Source organism: Channa argus, chromosome 19 (genome assembly GCF_033026475.1).
Source record: "Channa argus isolate prfri chromosome 19, Channa argus male v1.0, whole genome shotgun sequence".
In the NCBI taxonomy this organism is placed as follows: domain Eukaryota; kingdom Metazoa; phylum Chordata; class Actinopteri; order Anabantiformes; family Channidae; genus Channa; species Channa argus.
Window position 1 is genome coordinate 20,942,623 of NC_090215.1, and position 25,011 is coordinate 20,967,633.

Consider the following 25,011-nt stretch of genomic DNA (forward strand, 5'->3'; position numbering starts at 1 on the left):
TATTGTTAGAGAAGAAGGATCTCAGGGGATCAGATGTGCAGAACAGGCACATTTGAAATGGATGTAATTGTCCTCTGCAGGAGCAAATACATGGTGAAAAAAACGTCCTCTGTGTTTCCTTTGTTTATGCCCAACTAATGCTTGTTACATTGCTCATAGTTTTTATTTAAAAAGTTGTAAAATCTTTCTGTACAATTGTCTTTGTCTAAACTGTGCACACCTCTGGGTCTTTCCCCAACTACAACATCAGATTGACCTTCTCTTTAATAGTTTTGCAGAAAAAAAACTGTAAACAGTTAGGAAACAGAAAAATCAAACAATGAGAAAGTGACTAAGAAATATGATCTCTTTTGATGTCTAAGAGTTTGAGCCCTCAGCCATAGGCACCATCTTTGAGAAAAACCTACCTTAGCTCTGTGACCTCGGCGTAAAGTTAACACATGTCAGCTAAAGAACCACGAGGGAGAAACTCTGTTCCGGAAATCAGGACGTCTTACCTTCAACTTGACCTTTACTTTGAAAGGCACAGTCCGGAAGTATTGTAGCGGATGTTGTAGCTTGATGCTAACAGTTGGGAAGATGTCTGCTGCTTTCAGCGGGTTAAAACGCCGTTTGTCGGTCCTGTGTCCGGTGGGTCTGACTTCACTGCTGCAGAGGACTCATCCGGTGAGATGTCCCGCCGGTGGACGACGGAGGTCACTCACGCAAACAGGTACTGTTTGGAGCTAAAGCTAGCTGGCTAACGTTAGCCTCCAGCTCCGTCACAGGAATCACCGAGAAATCGAGTGTTCACCGAGAAAAGTCCGCTCAGATCATTTAATAATGCAGAGACAATGACTGTGAACTTTTATTAACCGTCTCATCGCGGTTAGAGGACGGCGACATAAACTTGAATCTGTTCTGGTCAAAGTCTGACTCGTGTGTATTATCAGTATGAAGTTGCTTCTTAAATTGTGGCACTAACTTTCTGTCTTTCTTGGTGCACCTGTCTTAACCTTTAAGTTACATTTAAAGCACTAATTTGTAAAACAGGGGCCTTTATAAATAACGTTTTGATTAATTTGGATTACTTCTTAAAATTGAGATCCTCCCTGGGAGTCAGCAAATCTTATAATATCAGATCATTGTTTCAGATGGATATTCAGTCTCCACTTGTCTCAGACAGGATTGTGCTGTAAGAAGGTCAAAGTTCACTCTTATCATCTGTCTGACTAAATTTCAGCAGGACAAAACCTTCAACCACTGGATGGCGTCAGAGTGTTAGATTTGACAAGGTAATAGATTTTTTTATTTTTTATTAATCTTACTGATGAAAAAGGTCAAAATTAAAATATGTCAAAATGTCCTAGAGTTCTGGCTGGTCCATTCGCCACCATGATTCTGGGAGATCTTGGAGCAGAAGTCATTAAAGTGGAGAGACCAGGTGAATTAGTGTCTTTCTGCCTCCACAGAGCTTTTTTTAGTAAATTGTTGTAGTTATGTATTTATTAATTATTTATTAATCATTTTAAACAGGAGCAGGTGATGACACCAGAGCCTGGGGTCCTCCATTCATCGCCTCAGAGAGCGTCTACTACCTCAGTGTCAATCGAAACAAAAAAGTATGTCTGTGTCACGACATGTTGACTGTTGAACACAAATACCACATGAACCACATCAATTCCTGCTGGATGCAGTACTATATACAGTGGCCCTTGAAAGTTTGTGAACCCTGTAACTAAAGCAAACAGGTTTGAGGGGAAAGCACTCTGAAGCTGTAAACCAGCTGCCAGCAGACGTGTCTGAGTGTCCACGCATTCTCGTGAGTGTGAACTTTCAGCTGGACCTAATGTTTGACCTCGGATATTTGAGAGTCAGCTGCACAAAAGCAACAACTGTGAAAACAACAACAGTCATTTCCTCTTCACAAAGTTCATGTTTGGCCATCATTTGCTCTCTGGGTTTTATTCTTCACATTTTGAAGAACATGTCGCACAAGCACACGCCCCTCCTCCCAGCTACTGTACACCATCATTTAATGTGACGTTGAGGGTTTAGTAGTTGTGCTTCAGCTGAAAAGTCATCTCTGTGTGTGGTTGTAATGTTCAGAGCATTGCTGTGGACCTGAAGCATCCTGGCGGAGCAAAGATCATCCAGGAGGTACGACACAAAAAAAGTGACTTGTAGGGCTGGTTATCACATTCTCATGCTGGCTTTTGAATATTTAATGCTGTAGACACATAACAGAGGTTATGAAGCCCAGTCTGAATGTCTGTCACTTACTCACATGTAGACAGTTGGCAGGAATGTATCACCTTGGTATAAGCATGAATATAAAACTCTAACACAGTGAACGCTTTTAGTTTGGCTTGTTTTAATTTTGTGTGTGTGTGTCAGCTTTCAGGAGTGTGTGACGTATTGGTAGAAAACTACCTACCAGGGAAACTGCATCAGATGGGTTTAGGATACGAGCAGCTGAGCAGAATGAACCCACAGCTCATCTACTGCTCCATATCCGGTACGTTACGAGGCCTCAGGCAACAACTGCTTTTATCTGCTTCATTCTGCTGTGCTGGCTGTGATTTATGTCCCAGTAAAGTCCAGAATATCAAGCTCTTTTGTCAGGTTCACAGCAGTACCATTTTGTGTTTATGCAGTAGTGGTTTGATTTTTGTTAGTTAGCTTGAAGCAAAATCCATGTTTCAAACACAATAAGAATGTAGTACAATAACACAACAAAGGCAAAATCTGTGCATTCGTCTAAATGAATGTAAATCTTTAGAGTAAATTTGTCGTCTAAAATTTTGCCCCCTTTTTTCTTAAATCCAGTGGCAGTTGTAAATTTCCTTTCTCTCTTATTAAACCAATAAAATCTATCATTAGACACAGACCTCACAGCAATGACTTTCTCTTCCTGTTTCTTTCACTTTTAACCATTTAATTTAATTTTATTTAATTTTTGTTGAGGAACTAAGTATCTATCCTTACCTAACCTGCCCTTGGTGTTTAACCAAGCCAATTTATTTTACAGTTGAAATATTGTGTTTTTGAGTTTGTAGAACAAAAAAAAAATGCATGTGAATCTGGTCCTTTTTGATCTATTGTACCATTTTGCTGACACCAAAAGGGGTGAAGCAGATGCCTGCCTCTCTGCATGGTGGTGCTATCTTAATGAATGGTTCACTGGGTCATATGAGAGTGTAGGGACAAATGACCTCAGTGGGTGATGAGAGTGGAGAACTTGTTGCAGATGAGACAAACACACACTGTTGTCTGTTGGAGTCTCAGCTCATTGTGGACGCAGCAGCTCCACCTGTTGTCCAAAGCTACTAACTAGCAGCTCAAGTGTTTAAATCCCATCTCAGACATCCTTCATGTTCACTGCTGTGTGTGTCTTGTTATTGCCGCAGCTCAACATGGTGCATGTCTCTCTGCATGTTTCACCTTGTGCTGCTGCAGTATTTAGTTCAGAAACATGTCCTGCTGAAAATGGAACAGAAACAGAATAACTCAAGTGTTAAGACATGGGACTGACATGTTAAATCCCCATAGCTATTAATGAGGAGCGTGACTGAAATTTATTTTTATATATATTGAAGGTTTAATTTGGGACTTGAAATCCTTCTGATAATATTGAATACAATTTTTGTAATTTATAAAATAAAGTTAATAGACAGATTATCAACACACCCATGCCCAATGAAGAACCGTTTATATTTTCTAAATCTCCATGAGTTTAAAAATGAAAAGATTGTCCTGTGAGTTGTGTTACAGAAAAAGTCATAAAGTTATTAAAATCTTAAAGGTTAATCATCTGTGGAACAGGAGAAATCGCAAAGGCACAACTCCACACCCCTCATCTGCATTAACTCAGTGATCACCCCCACCACGGTCGTATCCACCCCCCAATATTCACCCGCAGACACACAGAATGACACCAGGACTGCATACATCCATCAAGGCAAAGAGGAGGTGAGGCAACTCTTCCACAGACACAAAACCAGGAAGTCATGGAAGTCCAGATAAAATAAGCCCCTCCTGCCTAAAAACCTGTGCTGATCAACTGGCCCTAATCAGGTCACTGGAGCTGTGTGAAATGTCCTCAGCCTTTGAACATTTAATCCTAATTCCAGCCCCTACGAAAGCTTCTATGACAGAACTACAGTCTTTGACGTCTGTGATCGGGAAATCCTTTAAACGGATAGTTTTGAACGACCTGAATGCCATCACAGGGCCTCTGCTAGACCCCCTTCAGCTGGCCTATTAAGTTAACATGGGGCTGCAGTACGTCCTGGACCACCTCGACAGCTCTGTGACTTATGCACTGCCTTATTTTGTGGACCATCTCCCTCCATCTGTCAGTGGGTCACCAGCTTTCTCAGCAGGACACAGCATGTAAGGATGGAGATCCTGCCCCTTACTGGTGCTGCTCAGGGATGTGTCCCCCTCTCTGTTTTTCTCTCACTTCGTAAATGACTGCAGGTCAAGCGACTCGGAGTTGTAAATGCTAAAGACACCATCTTCCCTCATCATATCTACCAGCCCTGTGTCAACTGTGGACAACTTCTTTAAGTCGAGTATCTTCCAAGACTTGAGGTGGGAGAACAACATCAACTCTGTCCTCAGAAATGTACTTCCTGTGGCAGTTGAGGACATTTGTACCTACCGTGTGTCAGGAGCTGCTGATCCAGTTCTACTCTGCTGTCATTGACTCTCTCGAGTCCTTGTACACAACAAGAGCCAGGAAGAGGGTGAAGAAAATCGCGGTTGACCTCTCTCACTACAGAGCTCAGTCTATCAAAACCACCAGAACAGTTTTTTTCCTCTGACAACCCCACTCATTAACAGCTGACCTTCTACCTTCTGCCACATCACTACTATCCATGCTGTACTGTATGCACTGCATATACTAACACACACAATGACTAAATGCATGCACACAACACTTTCAGGTATGCAGGGTATTGTGTTGGAACTGCCTCACACACTGAACCTGGAATTTCCTTATTTAGGTAATTTTTATGTTGTATGAAGCAGTTCCTCTTTTTTTCTGTAATTGTCACTAGGTTACTCTTTGAACATGTCCTTGAAAGATACCAACTACCAAAGCAAATGGATTCCCTGCATCTGTGGGCATACTTACAAGCTCATCTCTGTCTCTGCACTGCCAGCTGTTGTTCATCTCTTCCCACTTTACAGAAGCATGTTTTCATTTGTGTCTGAGGCTCGTTTAAAGGCTCATTGCAGTTAACGGGCGGCTGTGGTGCTACTCTACTCAGCGGGAAGTGGCTCTGTTTGCACTGCTGCAGCAGTGGCAGATTAACAGTGAGACCAGGGCTTTAATGGGAAAGTTGCTGTGCTGGTTGATTAATGGGAGCAGATGCTGGAGATCAGTAGACATCACTGTACAGGTTGGAACATGCTGGGTTTGTATTCATATGACAAACAGTAACATCAAGTCTGCACAGACAGACCTATTGAATATTAAATGTAATGACATTAAACATCAGTGGTGAATCAGTTCATCTAGATCAAGTTTTCAAACATCTCTGACACCTGTGTGACCATGATGATAGTCTGTGCGTCATGAATCAAAGTGTTTCTGAATCTGTACTGTTGTTAGACCTCTCGTCTGTACTCCATCATTGGTGCAGTCCTCAGTCCGAACCACCAGATGTCGTCACACTCCACAGTAACGACAGCCTACACTTGTTTCTCTACATTGAACACGTGTAGCTGCTGACAGTTTCCCCTCTGAAGCTGCTGCACTCACCTAATAACATCCAACCGTGTGTGATTAAGGCCTGTGTGATCTGTGCTCAAGTGTGTTTTCACTGTTTTGTAGTTTGTCGCAGAAGTTCTGTAGGCAATGAAGATCTGCAGGTCTTCCTGCCTTTGTGTCTTTCCCTCAGCTTGTTTCTCAGCACATATACACAGGGCTCAAAAGCCACAGTGACTAATGGTTTAGGACGAGTAGAAACCCACATCAGGACAGAGACCTGGTACATCCAGATTGTCTGTCTGTTTTTTTGCCTCCTGTAGCCCGAAGGTTGTGAATGGTTTCCTGAGTGTCCAAACCTCATTTTCAGGTCCTGGTTTCGGCATAGGTGGCACTGCTGGGAGAGTCTAGAGTCCTGAATCCTGGAAGAAGGAGCTAGGAGGCTATTTGGAGATTCCATGTAGAAGAAGTAGCATCCAGCTGTTTGAGTTAATATGTATGAATGGGAGGTTATGGCCGGTTTGTGCTCCATCAGAGACAGTTTGTAGGACATAGTGTCTGATCACATCAGGCATCAAATTGTCTGTATTTGATCCACAGAACCACATTTGAAGGCAAAGGGAAAAGTTGTTTGTCATTGTTGGGTCAGAGGCAGTAGAGTGGACAGTTTCTTAAAAATAATGGAACCACTAAATCTCCCAACATTAAATACAGTTTTCGTAATAATTTGATAATAAATAAACCTTATGTTATTATAATGCGATCATCTCATACTAAACTGTGAAAAATACGTTTTAAAAAAATTAAATAAAATGCACTGTATGTTCTGAATCTTCTTTAGTTTCACTGTGTTTTAGTTCTTTTTGACCTCCATGTTTTTTTTCTCTTTTTCACCTTTATCACTTCCACATTTTGTCCTGCGTCTCGTCCTTCCTTCTGTTAGGAAAAAGACTACATTACCCAGGAGGCCTCATTAAGCTGCAGCAGCTAGATGCTGAGGGTCCATTTACAGTCTGGTTTCAGAACTGAACTCCTGTCACTTTGTGACAAAAGAGGAGAGAGAAGTTTTTTAATAGACCAGAAACGTGGTTTCATGAAGCCTTTGTGTCTGATCCAGTTTGATCTGAAGCTGGATTTCAGATCACAAACCAGCATTCACCATCTTTTATACACGCTTGAACTTTTTAACTACAAAGTCACTTTCTGTGTCTGAAGATCGTTTTTCAGATCATCCATCAGTTTGAAATGAATTTCTTTCAGCCACTGCTTTCACTTCATTTCTGTCTTTGACACTGACAGATGCTGCACAGAGATGATCCATCACACCCAACATTTAAACTTCATAGTGATTTTAAAATGAAAACCTCTAATCATATGTTAGTTTGGTTATATTTTTTGCCATATTTAATTAAATATTTTTAGCAGAATGAGACTTTCTCCTTGAGATTGTGGACCATCCAGATTTAAAAGTTGAAAGATGTGCTTGGCAGCTTTGTCACATGTAGCCATTTTATAGTGTTTCTGTTTAAATTTGACGTTTTTTCAGTTATGTTCCAGTGATGTTTTACAGTTGACTCCTCACCTGTTGAGAGCTGCTCATTAACATTTGGCCATATTGAAAATTAGAACATTAGTTTACATTTTTAATTGATTCACACTTATTGAAACCATGTCTCACCACACCACATGCTACACTGTGTATACGTATGCTGCTAATTTACATGCAAACACACAAATCTGTTGGTTTGGTTGGAGGAAAATGTGATTTCATCATCTGAAAAATGGCAGACTATAACACAAACATAAAAAGTGTTGACAGATTACACTCGTTCCTCTTCTTGAAGTTTATTGCTGTGATTTTATTTTTGTTGCTCATCGCTCCACTCTGAGTTTTATATCCCATCGTGTGAGGCAGAGAGCAGGGAGCCGTTATCAAGGTTAAAGGCTGTCTATGTTTATCCAGTCAGTGGGCTGGTTATCATTGTAAAAGCATTGAGGGGAATAGGTTCTGTTGATAGGAAACGATCACAGTCTGGTCTCGTTAGGAAATCTGTCCGGCTGTTTAGTCAGAGCAGCAGACTCGACATGCAGCTGGAATGTGGTTTTCCTGGAAGAGGGGATACTGAAAGGCTGATGGTTTGATTTCATCTCAGCTCAGAGAGAAACCATCCCACTGGCACTGAGGCAATAATGTGTGTGTGTGTGTGTGTGTGTGTGTGTGTGTGCGTGTTCAGGTTATGGACAGACTGGTCCTCAGTCTCAGAGTCCAGGCTACGACTCTATCGCCTCCGCTGTGTCAGGGATGATGCACATCACTGGACCAGAGGTCAGACTTTGATTCCATTCCTTGACTAATTTTAAGTCACTACAACAGCATCGCACCATATGTTGGTACATTTCTTTCCACAGTGACACTTCATAGGAGCTGATAAGATTTAAAGTAATTCTCCCGTGAATGAACCCTTTAAGGCTTCCTCTAGTGCCACCCTCGTCTTAGCTCCGCTTCTGGTCAGGCTCCAAGCAAATAAATCCTTAGGATATTGTTTCATTTTAATGTTTTTTTTGCCTTTTGCAGCACAGTTATGGCAGTTTTAAAGAGCTGGTGTCTTGATGGTCGTGCAGATCATACTGTGGTTTAAAAAAAAACACAGTATGATCTTCCTCCTTTCCCTGAAACCCTATAATGCTCTGTTTGTGTTAGCAGGACGGTGATCCGGTGCGTCCAGGTGTTGCCATGACAGACCTTGCAACGGGGCTTTATGCACACGGAGCCATCATGGCTGCCCTGCTGCAGCGACACAAGACCGGGACAGGAGTTCACATCGACTGCAACCTGCTGTCCTCACAGGTAACAGCTGAGTGTTTCTGAGTTTGCTCCTGATGTTTCATTCACCACAAACTCACATAAATAAACTGTGGGGAGAAGCTGTAGCTCAGTTGGTAGAGCAATCGTCCATGAACTGCAGGGTCAGTGGTTCCATTCCCAGTCCACCGGGCTAAAAGCTGAAGTGTCCCTGATCAAGACACTGAACTCCCAAGTCCCTAGTGTCTACTGCTTGATTGTAAGTCGTTTTGAATAAAGTTTCTCCTAGATGACTAACTAAATTGTAAACTAATGTTGAAACAAATTCAACTAAATGTAAACTGAAGTGAAATTGTTATCATGTTTTTTTATATTATATAAATGTCCTGTTTAGTTTGTTTTTAGTGTTTTAATATTTTCTAACTCATCTTAATCATCCAGTCTCTGCTTGATTTAAAAACTTAACTGGCTGAAGTAAACCTCGGCACAAAGTTCCACTTTTGCCTAAAATATCACCTAAACAGGGCAGATTGTTTTAAGTGCAGACGCATGTGCTGGTTCACAGTGTTGTGTTCACGATCAGCTGGTAAATTACACCGCTGACGCAGCCTGTCTGCTTCCATCCAGATCAATGGGGTGTTGTTGACAGCAAAGATAAGCAAAAGTGTCCCTGCAGCTCCTTGATGCTGTTTTAACTTATGAGATTTGACTAATAATGAGTCGTAAAAACTTGCAGGTATTTAAACAAGATTTATTCTGAAAAGTCCAAACAGTTTAAACAAACTAATCGCTATTTCTCTGAATGCTGTCACTGTTTAAACAAGTCAAACCATACGTAATCCTAAAACCGTCTGGGAATGGAAGACTGATGGGCTCGCACGATGTTCTGGACTCTGAAGTATTCAAAACCCCCAGGGTGCGTTTGATTTGTCATGTGAGCACATGCTGAATGTGTGACAATGTGGCTTTTAAAAACAGGCTTTATGTTTTGTGGACATTCATTTTTCACCTCTTTAACAGGGGGAGGGGCTGTGAGACAACTCAGTTCAGCTCATTTCAAAATGTCCTGGTGGCCCACAGAGAAATTAATTAATAAGAGTTTAGAATAAAACCACTGTTTGCTGCTGAAAAACCTATTAGAGGGAAATGGACATTTGTTCACCAATAACATAACACAGGATGTTTTTCCTCCTCAAAAACAAAAAGCTGTCTGATCTTTTCCCTTGTAGCCAACTCTTCATTTGGCCTTTTGAGAGTTTGACACCTGTAATATGTGAATCTACTGTGTGTGTTTTCTGCTTCTTTTTTTTTCTCTCGTCACTTTGGAGAAAAGCAGTTGCCAAAAGAAAGCAGAAAAGAGGCATTGGACAGACAAAGGTCAATATGTCCTGAATTATTGAATGCATGGATGAAGCCACTGGGTTTACTGAGCAGCATACAGAGAAAGGGTCAGTAAAAGAAAACAAAAGGTTATAGATGTGTAGATACACGGTTAGGATGCATGGATGCAGTATGATTTGTACAGTAATTCAGGATAAATAAAAGTGAAACACAAAGTGAAATGCAGGCTGTGGCTGGTTTTCAAGTCTGCAAGGTCTCAATCTTTGCGGTCAACTCCCAGTGCTGCTACACATAAGAGAGCCACAATCTACCGCTCACCACCTCCCAACATCCGATGGTGCATTCCTGTATGAAGTGCAGCGACCACAGGCATGTTGGCTGCAGAGCAGTTAGGCCAGGAGGGGCATGAACAATGAGAGCACACAGCCGTAGTGGATCTGAATCCATGTGGACGGGGTTAAGCCGTGTTTTGTTTTATCGTCAGGGGAATTGAATCGAATCATGACAAACGAATCAGAGTTGACAGTTCTATCTTTCCAGACCTCCTGCAGGTCCTGAAGAAGCTTTTTACATCAGGGGAAGCCTTAAGTCCAGCTTCAAACGTCCCTGAAGTGTTGTGATGACATGCAGTCATGCAGAAATATGCCAAGTCAGAACCAGTCATGCGCAGAATTCTCCTGTGCGGAAAGTTTAGCTGAGAGAGAAGATGGAAAAACTTCAGTTAACACTCTAAAAGCTGAGCACAAATAAATTATCAGTTTTGATGCATTGATTTATTGATCTGATCAATTCCCTCTGTTTGTTCCCATTTGGCATCTTATTTACAGCCGTTACTCTATGGTACAACATATATTCTGCATTAGTATGACAATGTTTAAGATCTAATTTTTGTGATTGAATCATGAGCAACTCAAAGTTTCTCCTAATATCTGTCTCCAGCTTTGATCATCACATAGTTTTTGGACACTTCCTCTCAACATATGAGAAAACATTTCTCCTCAGTTTATCTTTTAATTTATCTTTTTCATAGCACTTTTCCAACAAATGGCTCAACTTGACTCTCTGCTCCTTTTTGGCTTCTCCATCGGGCAAACGATGTGGTACTTTTTACTTTTCTCCTCCATCGAGGTTCCAAGTTCCAAAAAACTATTAGTCTCATGTTGGAAAAGAGTGTGAGGTGACTGTCAGAGCAGATTTATAGCTGATGTGTTCAGCTGCTGACGGACGTTGAGTTATTACATCAGAGATGTCCGTAGTTGAACTGAGAGGCAGGTCCTGCTTTAAAACACAGAATGATCTCAGTTTCTCCACAGATTGGCAGCACCCCCCATACACATCAGTCTCTCTGCTCTGACATGTCATCATTCTGTGACCTGACTGAAGAGTTTTACCATATTGTCTCAGCAACTGTTTAACAATTTCTTTTTATCCATAAGGTCAAAATGTCACTTTTTTAATACTTTGGTTAAATATTAGCAGCACAGAGTCTGCTAGTGACGACTTTGGGACAGAATTTGTTTGTATTCTCAAACATCAGCTTGTTTATAATATGAAATAATTGGTAAAGTTAAAGTTTTTGAGTGGCAGCAGCTCTTTAGAGACACAGCGAGAGTGTGTGGAGAAAATTGTAACATAAGAGCAGAATGAGGTGTTTCTGCCACAGCGATGTGGGTGAAATAGGATGGAATTCAGCTTGGAACAAGATTCAAGGCCAATTTGTTCCCCAGCAATGCTGGAAATCCTTTTGCAGGTTGTTAGCTGGTTGTAAATTCACAGAAGCCACAGGGCTGAAGGTGAGCCGCTCCCTGTTCTTCAGTGGTTTTGTGGAGGCAGCGTCGGGAGGAAAGAGAGCAGAGCTGTGGTTTTTGTTCAGCAGTGAGGAACAGGACTGATGACAGGTCAGATTTAACACCAGTCCACCTCTCTCCCTCTGTCTCTTTAAGGTTTCCTGTCTCAGCCACGTTGCTGCTAATTATCTGAATGCAGGGAAAGAGGCGAGGCGTTGGGGGACAGCGCACGAGAGCATCGTACCTTACCAGGTAACACCGTGATCACTGCCTCTGTGACTGCTCCTTTCTCCTCGGTGCAGTTCATGTCCTCACATTGGAGCTCAATTCTGAGAGAACTTTCACACACACTGTGGAAGCCTGTGGCTGAGATTACGGACACACTGTATAAATGTAGCAAGGACCAAAAGATGTTGAATGGTGCAATTGATAATTGACCTGAGAGTTTCCATCATTAATAATAATAATAATCACACATTAAGCCTTATTTTCCCCATTTTGTGACATTCTCAGACCCATGTGACCATCCATCCATTACCTGTAACCACTTATCCTGTTCAGGGTCACAGGGTGCTGGAGTCTATCCCAGCTCTCAGTGGGTGAGAGGCAGGGTCCACCTGGATCAGGTCTCCAGTCTGTCTCAAGGCCAACACAGAGAGACAACCAATCACACTCACATTCACACCTACGGTCAATGTAGGGTCCTACATACACTACATACACATAAATTCTATTCAGCGTGGTATTAAAACATGTCTGTCAGTCAAAAGGCTTACAGGAGTTGATTTGTGAATTTAAAAACTGTGAGACTCAAGGAATATTTTGAAGTCCTGAAAGTTGACATCAGTGTTAGGAGGAACTGGGAGTCATAATTATAAAACACTTAGATCCAATTAGTGTCAGTTAGTTTGAATGTTTTAATGCTGGTGTGTCACTGTTTCATCCCGTCATCCCTCATTATCTCCTTGTATATCTCCCACAACCATCGCTCTATTGCTGCCAACCGCACACACACCACTGCTCCCACCAACCCTCTTTTATGTCTTTGTTTTTCAATTAAACTCATTGCAAAGTCGCAGTAAAAATGCATTTTGTAACTATGTTTTCTGTGATCTCAGCCATTCCTGATGTAAAAAAAGTCAAATATATATCCTATTTTTAAATACATGTATGAAGCTTTCGTCTTTAAAAATAAGATAGAAAAGAATATGGGGTTTTACTAAAGATTCTCCCCAGCCTCACTCGCAATTTAACTTTATCAAAAACATAAGGGGCTCATGGAAAAATGCATTTCTCTTCTCCCTCAGCTGCTGCGTGATGTCATTAAAACATGAAATATCGACTTTCTGCACAACACAACAGTTCAGAATACACAGGGGCGTTCGTCTGATATATTTCCTAACACAAGCATTGAAATAAACACTGAAAAGGTAAATTAAATACAAATCTGCACATAGCTGGAGGAGATTTAATGTAATTTTCATCATTTTATCATCGTGGCTGCTAATTTACTATGGCGAAGCAGCAACTGCTGAAGTATTGTACTATCACTTTTTTCACTGACTTAGAATTTAACTTCAGACTTGCTTTGCTTTAAAAAGATCACCTGCTGATTTCTGTCGGAGTGTAGCGTTGCTCTCGTGAAACACCATTAATAAATGACCACTTAATAAAAGTAAATGTGTTATCAGGGCGGTGGGAATATAGATTTGACATTCTATCACAATTATCAACAATATTTTTAAGTAAAGACACAAATGATAGAAAATGCATATATACATAACAATCTTTTAGTCACACAAACCTCAATGAAAAAATAATAGATTTTTTAGATAATTTATCAAATGCTAAACTGTATCTGTAATTTTTTTTATTATTCTCTTAAATCTTTGTCAACAGTTTAAATTGGCATCATATCTTTACCTCTTACATTGCAGCACGATCCACTGGCAGACAAAAGCCTTCTGATTTAAGGGATTTGCTGCTGCTGTTGCTCTAACATCTGTCACGATCTGCTCCCTGTCTTTGTAGTGTTTGTGGAGTTAATTCAGTTCAATTTTCCACCCTTTGGTGGTTCACGTTTCTGACACAACTTTCAACATATGGGCTCAGACCCATGTGTTGACCATGACCAGACCATGAGAAACTAAATTCCCTTTTCTGAAGAAATGAAGCTTGAACTCTTTGGCCTGAAGGCCAAGTGTCATGTCTGGAGGAAACCAGGCACCGCTCATCACCTGGCCAATACCATCCCTACAGTAAAGCCTGGTGATTCCAGCATCAAGCTGTGGGGATGTTTTAGGTGGCAGGAACTGGGAGACAAGTCAGGATCAAGGGAAAGTTGAATGTAGCAATGTACAGAGACATCCTTGATGAAAACCTTTTCCAGAGCGCTCTGGACCTAAGGCTGGGGCGACGGTTCATCTTTCAACCGGACAACGACCCTGAACACACAGCCAAGATAACAAAGGAATGGCTAAGGGACAACTCTGTCAATGTCCTTGAGCGGCCCAGCCAGAGCCAGGCTTGAACCTGATTGAACATCTCTGGAGACATCTGAAAATGGCCGTGCACCAATGCTCCCCATCCAACCTGATGGAGCGTGAGAGGTGCAAGGAGGAAGGCACTACTCTCCAAATAGAACACTGACACATGCCTACACGGTGCCTTGCAAAAGTATTCATACCCCTTGACATTTTCCAAATTTTTTCACATTCATTTTATGTGATAGACCAACACATAGTGGTAGAAAATTGAGAAGTAAAAGGAAAATAATAAATGGTTTTCAAAATTGAAAAATTTGGAAAGCTGCAATTACAGCTGCAAGTTTTTTGGGGTTTGTCTCTACCAGCTTCGCACATCTAGAGAATTAAACGTTTGCCCACTCTTCTTTGCAAAATAGCTCAAGTTCAGTCAGATTGGATGTAGCGCGTCTGTGAACACTAATTTTCAAGTCCTCCCACAGATTCTAAATTGGATTCAGGTCTGGACTTTGACTGGGTCATTCTAACACATGAGTATGTTTTGATCTAAAACGCTCCATTGTAGCTCTGGCTTTATGTTTAGGGTTGTCTTCTGCAGACTCTAACAGGTTTCTTCTAAGATTGTCCTGTATTTGGCTCCATCCATCTTCCCATCAACTCTGACCAGCTTCCTTGTCCCTGCTGAAGAAGAGCATCCCCACAACATGATGCTGCCACCACCATGTTTCACAGTAGATGGTGTGTTCAGGCTGATGTGCAGTGTTAGGATTCAGATCCATATAGGGTTGTGCATTTAGGCTAAAAAGTTCCATTTTGGTCTCTTCTGACCAGAGCACCTTCTTCCACGTGTTTGCTGTGTCCTCCACATGGCTTGTGGGGACTTGTGGGGATGATCTTTTTTTCAACAATGGCTTTCTTCTTTCCGGTCTTCCATAAAGGCCAAATTTGTAAAGTGCACAACTAATAGTTGTCCTGTGGACAGATTCTCCCACCTGAGCTGTGGATCACTGCTTCTCCTCCAGAGTTATCATGGGCCTCTTGGCTGCTTCTCTCATTAATGCTCTCCTTGCCCGGCCTGTCAGTTTAGGTGGACGGCCATGTCTGGGTAGGTTTGCAGTTGTGCCATCCTTTCCATTTTTGCATGATAGATTGTACAGTGCTCCATGTGTTGGTAAAGCTTGGGATATTTTTTATAACCTAATCCTGCTTCAAACTACTCCACAACTTTACCGCTGACCTGTCTGCTGTGTTCCTTGGACTTCATGATGCTGTTTGTTCACTAATGTTCTCTAACAAACCTCTGAGGGCTTCAGAGAACATCTGGATTTATACTGACATTATATTACAGACACACAGATTATTCAGGTGACTTCTGAAGGGAATTGATTCTACTGGCTTTTAGTTATTGGCTTCAGAGTAAAGGGGGCTGAATACAAATGCATGCCACACTTTTCAGATATTTATTTGTAAAAAAATGAATAATAATATCATTTTCCTTTCACTTCACAATTATGTGCCACTTTATGTTGGTCTATCACATAAAAAATATAAATATATTTGTGGTTGAAATGTGGAAAAGTTCAAGGGGTATAAGTACTTATTCGAGGCACTGTAGTTTGTTCTGTTTGTGGACAAGCTGGAAGGCTGTTGGAAGAACGTTCTGTGGACAGATGAGACTAAAGTAGATCCTTTTGGCTTAGGATGTAGAAATGCAGTGGACGGCCCTGAAGCAGTCAGTTCATAAAGAAAAACTAAACATTTTATTGAGTTGAAGAAGCTCTGTCACAGAAACGGCCCTTAAATTTCTCCAGTCGTATGTGCAGGGCTGCTAAACCCTGAGCACAAACACTGCACAGTTTAGGTTATTGCTACAAAAGGGGTCAAACCAGTAACTGACAGTGCAAGTTCATATACTTTTGCCCCATATAAATACTCCCTTTATCCAGTTGTAGGACTTCCATTAACTCTGATCATGTTTTAGGTCATTTTAATAGAGGAATTGATCACTTTATTAAGGGTTCACATAGTGTCAAGTGCCGTGGCAGGTCATCAAATACATTTGAATAAAACTATCAAATCAGTAAATAGATTAAAAACAAACATGAGTTTGCCTTATACTCAGAGCCATGTTTTGTGTCAGACTGGAACTAACCTGACTCAGTCTGGCTCACATTACTGACTCTGAGCCCGAGGGATCTGAGATGTTTCTGTGTTGTTATGGAGGTTCATGGCTCACATGTGGATGTAAAAACACACACACACACACACACACACACACACACACACACACACACACACACACACACACACACACACACACCACAGATAAAGTGTCAGCTCCTCCTGATGTTTTACTCCATCTGTTTGCTGTGAATGTGGCGGCGGCAGCTCGATTCTTGTGGTCGTTGCCTCTCACCAGCCGGAGCTTTATTGTCCAATACTTGGATCTAATCCTCGTGTGAACCGCCTTACCCACAATGCTGCACTTCTTCCCTCCGCCTCCTCCCGGGCGCCAGAGATGAAAGCAGAAAAGACGGGTTTGCCAGAGATCATGACAGTTGAAACAACAGAATTATTGGTGTTTTGTGGTTGTGGCTGTGCGAGGAAGATATTAGAGCTGAAGAATTCATCCGCTCCCCTGACGCTTTTCAAGTTCACATTTGATTTTTAAAACGGGTGAATTCAAATATCCCAAAACTGAGACATGTCAAAGACGAGACACATGAAAGGAAAACTGCAGTCAGGAAGGAAATGTTAACTTGGATACAAAAGCAGTCGAACATTTACCGGGATAATGTAAGAATTTGGATGATCAGCAGAGATCTTATTTTTTAAGTGGAGTATTTCAAATAGAAGATGAACAAGTATTTATTAAAAATGTGATTCTCTACATTATATTGTTGGAGGATTATGTTACCATAATAGCACAAAGATGTACAGATTTATGTGCAGGACTATTGTGGAACTGCCATAAAAATGGAAAACGGACAGCAAAGCAAATTTTTTCTTTGTATAGCACATTCAATTCCAAGGAAGATTCAATGTGCTTCACATTAAAAACAGAAACAAACAAATCATTCAGCATATACACAGAGACATGTAGAACATACGCAGAATTGTAAACAACCAAGTAAATCAATCTGACACTGTGAGCTAATCCGATGCATTGGACAACGGGATCATTTTCAGTCTGCTTTTAAAAACAATGTTGGAGCCCATCTAATACAATCTGCCAAAACATTCCAGTGTCTGGGGCCACAAAAACCAAAGCTTTTCTTTTAACCCTTAGAACAATTAGAAGGCCACAATCAGAGGACTTAAGAGTTCTTATAGGTTCTTACATAAGTGGGTCACATGCTGTGGGGCAAGACTGTTCAACAATTTCTGGTGGCCTGCACTGTAACATTTGGCCACCAGGGCTCCTCACTTAGTGCTTTAATGTGGCTGAGGTCTCCAGGGGACAGGGAGTAGTATAATTGTGTGTCATCAGCATATTCATGGTAGCATATCTTGTGTACATGTATGTGTTTTTGTGGCCAAGAGGCAGCATATATTAAGTGATGAGCAGTGGACCAAGTTTTGTCCTCTGAGGGACGCCTCACACAGGGTCGACGTGAGACGCTAATTTGTGTATTGATGTTAAAATGAAAAACAAAGGTCAGTCATCTCAGTACATGGGATAGCTGCAGGACAGACTTAGTTAAATATTTCCTCTCTTGTAGCTCTGTGTTTTGTCTTTAGCAGCTCCGGATGGACATATCTAGATCTTCAGCTGCTAAATGCTACAATATGTTCACCAGCTGCTCTCTCTGTGTGCAGCTGCCTGCTGACCAGCCAAAGCTGAAATGAAGAGCTAATAAAGGCTAAAAAGTCCTGTAGAGCTGAGCTGAGGTCAGGTGGCTCCGTTTGTCGCTTAGTTTGGATGTGGTCTGCTGTCAGTAGGGGGCAGCAGTTGGCCGCTGTGACCTGCTCTGCCCGTCCTCCCTGAGGACTGTTCAGGGTTTTGTGGGTAAATGTCCCGTTGTAGTTCCCTTGTGGACTGTGTTACCCACAACTCCCAAAGGCTGGAGATGAAAGAGAGGCGGCGGTCAGGGCTGAGCACTGAGTGCAGTGTGACTAAAGGGTTAGTGGTCTGAAAACACACAAACATGTGGCCTCTGGTTTGTGTGTGTGTGTGTGTGTGTGTGTTGTGATGTATGACAGCAGTACTTATCTCCCTTTTATGTGGCGACGAGTTTTTATTACAAGCAATTGTGAGAGAGGAGGAGGAAGAGGAGGAGAAAGTAGAGACGGAGGAAGAAAGCAATTAGGTAGGAAAAATAAAGGATGACTTGAGGGAAGGAGGAGGAAGAGAAGGAGAATCAAAAGAAGAGACACTCAGAGCCTCCTGTTTAATTAGACTAAATTGTCCATGTCTTCCTTTTCCTGTTAATAAAAATGATTTTGAATCCAGAGTGGCTACAGCATAAAGTCATTGGCTTTGCTGTCTCTGAACATCTGACTTTTGAAACAGGAAACCATGAAGACGATTGCTGGATGTTTTGTTTTCTAGGAAAATAGGAGGGTTGACTTGTCTCTTTCCAGGTTTCTGTCCAAATGAAGTTTCCAGAATTTAGATCTGAATTTCCAGAAAATGTGAATGAATGATTGTTTCCATGCTGCTTTTTGATTTCTTAAGTCACATACTTTGTGTACTTTTTATAAACAAATTCATAATTTTTAAATCACTGCGTTGAAGAACAGCTAGAAAATTGTGGGAGCTTTCAGTTTTCAGTGCTGAAATGTTTGTTCTTGTGTTGTTGACCTGTATGTTTTCTCTGTTTCAGGGCTTTAAAACCAAAGACGGACACATTGTTGTTGCTGCAGGAAATGACAAGCAGTTTGTCAAAGTCTGTCAGGTAAATGCACCAACAATATTATTTTCCTCAAAATGTCAAAGACATGAAGTTATGAGCAGCACAGTTATGGCCTCAAAGTTAAGGCTCAAAGGTCCCTGGTTTCTGGCTTTTCTCCTGGTTTTCTCCACTACGAGTTTCTTCCTAAAACGATGGAGTTAAGTGTGTTTTTCTTTTTTTTTTTTTTCTGTCGTTGGGTTTAAGTTCTGACTAAAACAATTGTCTGTTGTTTTTTGTGTATCTGCAGGTTCTGGAGCTGATGGAGCTGACGGAGGAGGCAAATTACAAAACCAACAAGCTGAGAGTCCAACACCGCAAAACACTGCTGCATGCATTGTCGCAGAGGTACAGACACACACACACACACACACACACACACACACCGAGCTAAATGTCTGTTCTCATCGTAACATCACAGAGAGCAGCTGTGTACAGACTTACTGCTAAGTTTACTGAGAACCAGACTGACTAACCATTATTGATACAGACTGTATGAGGAATATTATTAATTATTTTTGTTTGACCGATTTATTTTTCTATGGCGCATTTTTATTAAAGTGTGTCTCAGTTGGTATCACACACATTATGTCAGTACTTTACAAAATGTGATATTGTATTGTTATTTAACTCATCTTTAAACATCCCTCCTGTCAGGTTCCTACAGGAGAAGACTGCTGATTGGCTGAGGAGGTTTCAGGGCTCAGGTGTTCCTGTTGGACCAATCAACAGCATTAAGGAGGTTTTCTCTAACCCACAGGTGAGTCAGACCAATCTGTTGTTTCTGTCATCTTCATTTGGGACTTGACTGCTGCCTCTCTAATGGAAAACATGCTCATGTGCAGGACTCCTCTCTTTTCTTAATTTCTCTCTCATCTTTAAATTGTAAAGTGTCATAATCTTGACGAGGAACGGTGCCACTGACTTAACATCATCTGGATGGATTTACCTCGGACACATGCGCATTTTAACACACACCTGGGCAGTTTAGGACCTCATGACTAGTTTTTACATCATTGAGCAGCTGAGCAGCATTTAGTAAGTTGTGCACAGTTACCATGGTTACAGTTATCTGTATCGTTGTTGTTGTTGTATACAGTTACCATGGTAACTGCTGTCTCCATCTTGGATGCGTACAGTAACCATGGTTACATGTGTGGTTTATTCTGCTCTGATTCAGAAGGTGAAGCTGGATTTACTCACATCAGAGTTCTTCATAAAAACAGTGAGATTTAACTGAAGGTTTAGAGTCTAGAGTTGACTTTTATCCTGGAACTTGTCTATTGCTTTTGATGGCCACACTTCTGATAACTGACTAAAAGTAACAGAATTGTTACTTGATGTTAAATTATCTCACCTTTGTGAAATTATGAGCAGTGGCATGGTGCAGCTTGTCTTCTTGTCTATTCTTTGTGGATTGTAGTCAGAACATTACTGACTCCATGCATACTGCAGAATGGTGAATACCACTTAGTATGAAGATGCTGATTACTCCGTTTGTCTTTCACTGTGTAGCTTTAATTTGTGTTTCCAATTTTACCATCAGCAAAAGTTTGCCTTCATAGTTTTGGTTGACCGAGTTGACACCGCTGGTCTCCTGGTTAAAAACCATTGTATGAGCACCTGAAGTGGGCACAGAGCATCTGATGGTGGAAATGTTCCCTGGTGTTGTGTGTCATCCGTGTGAGTATCTCTTTCAGTGTTTCAGTGTCATGGCTGCTCATCAAACTGTCCCTCCATATGGATTAAAAACACATTAGTCACTGCTCACAGATTACACAACTCAGTGTTACAATAACACACTGATCCAGGCGTCGTTACCGTGTGTGTGTGTGTGTGTGTGTGTGTGTGTGTGTGTGTGTGTGTGTGTTGAAGTAAATGAATCACAGTGAGCCTCTTTCTGTCTTTTGCTTTCTCTCTTTTTTTCTCATGCTTTCTCTCAGTTTCTCTCGTCTTTCCGTCCTTTTTCGCTCTAAAATAAAAACAAACACGCTGATTAGCTGACGAACTAACCAGCCAGTTATCTGCCTTTAGCCAATCAAATGTGAGAATCGGTCGTCTGCATGTTTCCTCAGCTCCACCTCGTCCCAGCCGTCCCATTTGTTTTCATCACCGGTGGCTTGTGGTCAAGCAGCACATCATCTGTCGCATGTGTGTGTGTTTTATACTGTAATGGAAAGTCTCTGCAGCCTGTGTCAGGTTGACATTAATCTTACAGGCTTTAATGTGTGGAAAAGACTGTTTCCACTTTACATTTCATTTTTATATTATGATAAAATACCATCACAAATCTGTTTACAATTCATCTTCGTCTGCTAAATATAAATCAGGGTCTGCCTCCCTCAGTCCTGAAGGACAGGGTCAATGCACCTGAAGCTCAACACACATGCATGAAGCAGACAAAAGCTTCATCATCTTTATGACTCTCACGTTGCTCCCTCACACATACAGAGCCAGAGCTGGGTTTCCATCCACCTGCTCTTCCGCAGAGAAGAAAGACGGGTTTCTCTGCTTGTTCTGATGGTGAAATCTAAAGTGAGAATGCCACGTAAGGAGATGTGAATTAATGAAGATGTACTGGGACACGTGACTTAAACATCAGCTGTACAGACAGCAAATAGTGTGAGCCTGTGTGGACGGATGTAATGTTCCTCAGCTTAAGCCTTCACTAGAGTTCTTTTAGTTCCATTGTCTTTTATTTGCAAAGCTATTGAGCATAATTGTGCTGAAAGAGCTCTGTTCAATATTTGCATAGTGAAAGTGAAGAGAAATGGTCTTTTATTTGCATTTTCTCTAACTTTTCTTCGGGTAGAAACCCATTTAATCAGCCGTGGCACCGCAGGGATCAGATAAACCTTCCTATTGTTTCTTCGCATGTGCAGAAATTTCTGCAGTTGTTTTTCCTTGTTGCTATAATGAGACAGAGAAAAATTTTAGTGCAACTCGAGCTGCTGCTACTATGGATAGACTGAGAAAATGAGAGAATATTTCCACTCACTATGGGAGGAGGATGACTATGTCGGCTGCTTTCTGGAAAAACCGATACATTTACCTTCTGAACATCTGGATAGAATGAGTTAGATCGGTCTTGAATGGTTGTTGGATGCCTTTACACTGAGCCTTTTTGAAGTGAGATATTCTGTCTGATCCACCCACAAAGTATGAAGTGACTCACTGCTATCGAGGTCTTTGTCTTTTGGCTTGGCAAGGTGGGAAACAGTTTTAAAGTCCTTTTTTATCTGGGAGATTTTCTTCCCATCTTGAGATATGCTCTCTGCGTCTTTGGCTGTGTAATATCCCCCGTGTACCTGTGGTAATGGCAAATAAAGAAGGGAAAAGAACAGGTTTAACTAGATAACGAGAAGATGATGTGTTTTAATTTAGACATTACTTCTTCGCAGGCTTGAACTAAATTGTAGAAAGGTGCCAATAGAGCAACAATTCATAGATTAATCGATTATAATTTTATCAAAGCAATCAAAGCTACTAAACTCAAAAATTAACCCGTTCCCACTGGTCAAACAGGAATATTGTGTCACATTGCTGCTCTGTCATGAAACAGAATATTTGGGGTTTAGGTTAACTAGGAAATAACAGCCAGATAAATTGATAATGAATGTAACCGGACGTTGTAGAGCTGGATACCAGCAGTAGCACGTTTATCCCACTGAGCATGGAGAAGACAAACATGTGACTCCAGTCCATCCTCTGAATGTTCTGCATCTCTGTGCAACTGAACAAGTTTTCTTTGAATGTGTGCTTGTGTGTTTTGAGGACAACAGCTCCCATCACCACCTGGCACGGCACTGTCATATTAAAGCTATGACTCAGTGTGTGTGTGTGTCAGACCAGCCCATCTGCCTCCATAAGCCTGCTGCACCAACTTGTTTTCAACTAACTTCGGACATACTCTCTGCTCTCTCCATGCACACAAACCTGGGAGAGCTGACCCATGGTACAGATGTTAACACACATCTGGCACTAGCAGAGGCTACAGAGAGCTGCCCCCTCAACACGTTTCACCCTTGTTCCTGCAGACTCTGCTTCTCTCAGCTCTGCTGCTGAGTGTTAGAGTCACACCACACTGTGGTGCTGCTTCCTCTGCTGTGGTTCCGTGTGTTATCGTGGTATTACTGAACCATGACCTGCACACCTGTTTGTGTGGCTGCGAGGAAACTTAAAGCTTTCTCCGATGCAGAGAATAAATGTGAGCGAAAACAAATGAGTGTTCCTACAAAACAAACTCGGTGTAAGAAACATTTAGGCGTCAACTCCTCACTCTCAGCTGTGATGAAAAATGATGATTCCAGATCAGTGATTCTAGAGTAACGTCGAAAGGCAAAAGGAAACATTGCTGCTGTTGGGTTTTTGTGCTTTGTCTTGGGTTATGTTGAGGGGAAACTTAGGAAACATTGCTGCTGTTGGGTTTTTGTGCTTTGTCTTGGGTTATGTTGAGGGGAAACTTTGGGATTGTTCATCTTTACTCCCCATGTGTAATGACAGTGGAGCGTTCAATAACTCTATTAAAGTGGGACGTCTTCTTCTGTTAATCCATCAGCTCATTACATTATGTCCAGTTCAGTTCCAGTTTAATATGTATTAAATGACAAATCAATGAAGTCGTTGGAAACAGGATTGTCAGGCAGCATGTGAACGAGATTATATTTTAATGTAGCATCCAGTAAACTTAGTAAAAGGCAAAGCAGGATCAGATTATCAACAGTCTACAAAAGCAGCAAGAAAAAAAGCCCAAAAGCACTGGAGAGAACGGAGGCTACAAGGTTGAGTGACTGGTGTAAATCGTTTAAGAGCAACAAGCAAAATGCTCAGGAGGAGGAGCAGTAGGTGACTGTAAGGGGCTTAATACAGGACAGCAGGGAGAGTGAATGTATGAAGGAATGTCTGAAAATGTACAATATGATGTTAGTGTGTTAATAATTTGGTGTCTTGGGATTAAGATGATTGAAGTTCTGTCTGATGTAAGTTTGTCTTAAACTGCCACCAAAAAGTTTGGTTTTCTCCACTTTGAATGAACTTAACTTGGTAAATTTAAAGGGATTCAGTTTGGATAAAAAGCTAAAAGTTCTACCTTGATTTCAAATTATTTTCATCGTCGCTGGTTCAAAAACTGATGCATTATTGAAGCAAAATTCAATTCAGTTTTATGCAAACTGCAATATTGATATTAAAAATTTGTGTCGGGCTACACAGCACACATCCTTCCTCTGTTGCAGTTGCTCTTTTATGGCAGAACTTTTGGCTGTTCGTAGCAGGGAAAACCCAGATGTGAGTGATACCATTAGAAGTTGTGTTCCACTTTGTTGATTTGATTCCAGGCTCCTGATGTTGTGCACGTGGACCCACTGTCAGGATTTACTGGAACCCCACCACATCAGCTGTGCCACATGTTAGTGCACTGTTGTACATCTGTGCTGTGACAAAGGTCTGCGACCTCTGCATACGTCCTGGCTTCAGCTCTGCAGAGGGCAGACTGAGTGCTGGTGATTACGTCTTTCACTTGACGTCAGCATCGGCTTGGAAACACTGTGCATTCTGGATGGGCAAACCACGTGTCCCTGCCCAACGATGTAAAAGCTCCAATCATCCTCAGTGAAGCACATCGTCCTTCAAGCTTCACTTGCCTCACTGAGGGTGGAATACCTTGCTCATGGTCACCTTGTCTGATATGAGATTGCTGATGGCAGCTGCTAATTTATTTGTTCCCATAACTGCTCGTATGTGTCCCGCAGTGAAAGTTTCACACATGACTGAAACTGAATCCTCACTGAGCTGCCGAAGCTCAGATTCACTCAACAGACTGAGTTTTCTGCAAATCCTCTGTTTATACTGAGCATGCTGGGAAATAGCTGCCTCTGCGTTTTGTTCAGCATGTGCTCATTAGCATCCGTTCCCAGGCAGTAAACACACTCAACCACATCAGATCTCGTGTTTCGCAGTCGCCGGATCACACAGACGTCGGCCGAAGAGCTTGGGCGCAGCTTTTCCT

At 41.6% G+C, this 25,011-nt stretch overlaps 1 protein-coding gene across 4 annotated transcripts in view; it reads left to right on the top strand.

Moving 5' to 3' along the window:
* The first annotated feature begins 514 nt into the window (after positions 1–514).
* Positions 515–25,011, top strand: part of sugct (succinyl-CoA:glutarate-CoA transferase) — a 64,381-nt gene continuing 39,884 nt past the window's right edge. The window contains exons 1-13 of one of the 4 annotated variants that reach the window (XM_067485597.1): positions 515–712; positions 1,223–1,274; positions 1,350–1,423; positions 1,516–1,601; positions 2,089–2,139; positions 2,377–2,497; positions 7,933–8,024; positions 8,403–8,546; positions 11,786–11,881; positions 18,939–19,010; positions 19,255–19,352; positions 19,662–19,764; positions 24,341–24,594. In XM_067485597.1, coding sequence (XP_067341698.1) covers positions 562–712; positions 1,223–1,274; positions 1,350–1,423; positions 1,516–1,601; positions 2,089–2,139; positions 2,377–2,497; positions 7,933–8,024; positions 8,403–8,546; positions 11,786–11,881; positions 18,939–19,010; positions 19,255–19,352; positions 19,662–19,764; positions 24,341–24,442 — 1,242 coding nt within the window. In that variant the 5' untranslated portion in view covers positions 515–561 and the 3' untranslated portion in view covers positions 24,443–24,594. Of the gene's footprint in view, positions 713–1,222; positions 1,275–1,349; positions 1,424–1,515; positions 1,602–2,088; positions 2,140–2,376; positions 2,498–7,932; positions 8,025–8,402; positions 8,547–11,785; positions 11,882–18,938; positions 19,011–19,254; positions 19,353–19,661; positions 19,765–24,340; positions 24,595–25,011 lie in introns of those variants that run through there. The other 3 variants (XM_067485598.1, XM_067485596.1, XM_067485595.1) reach the window with 3 other exon arrangements.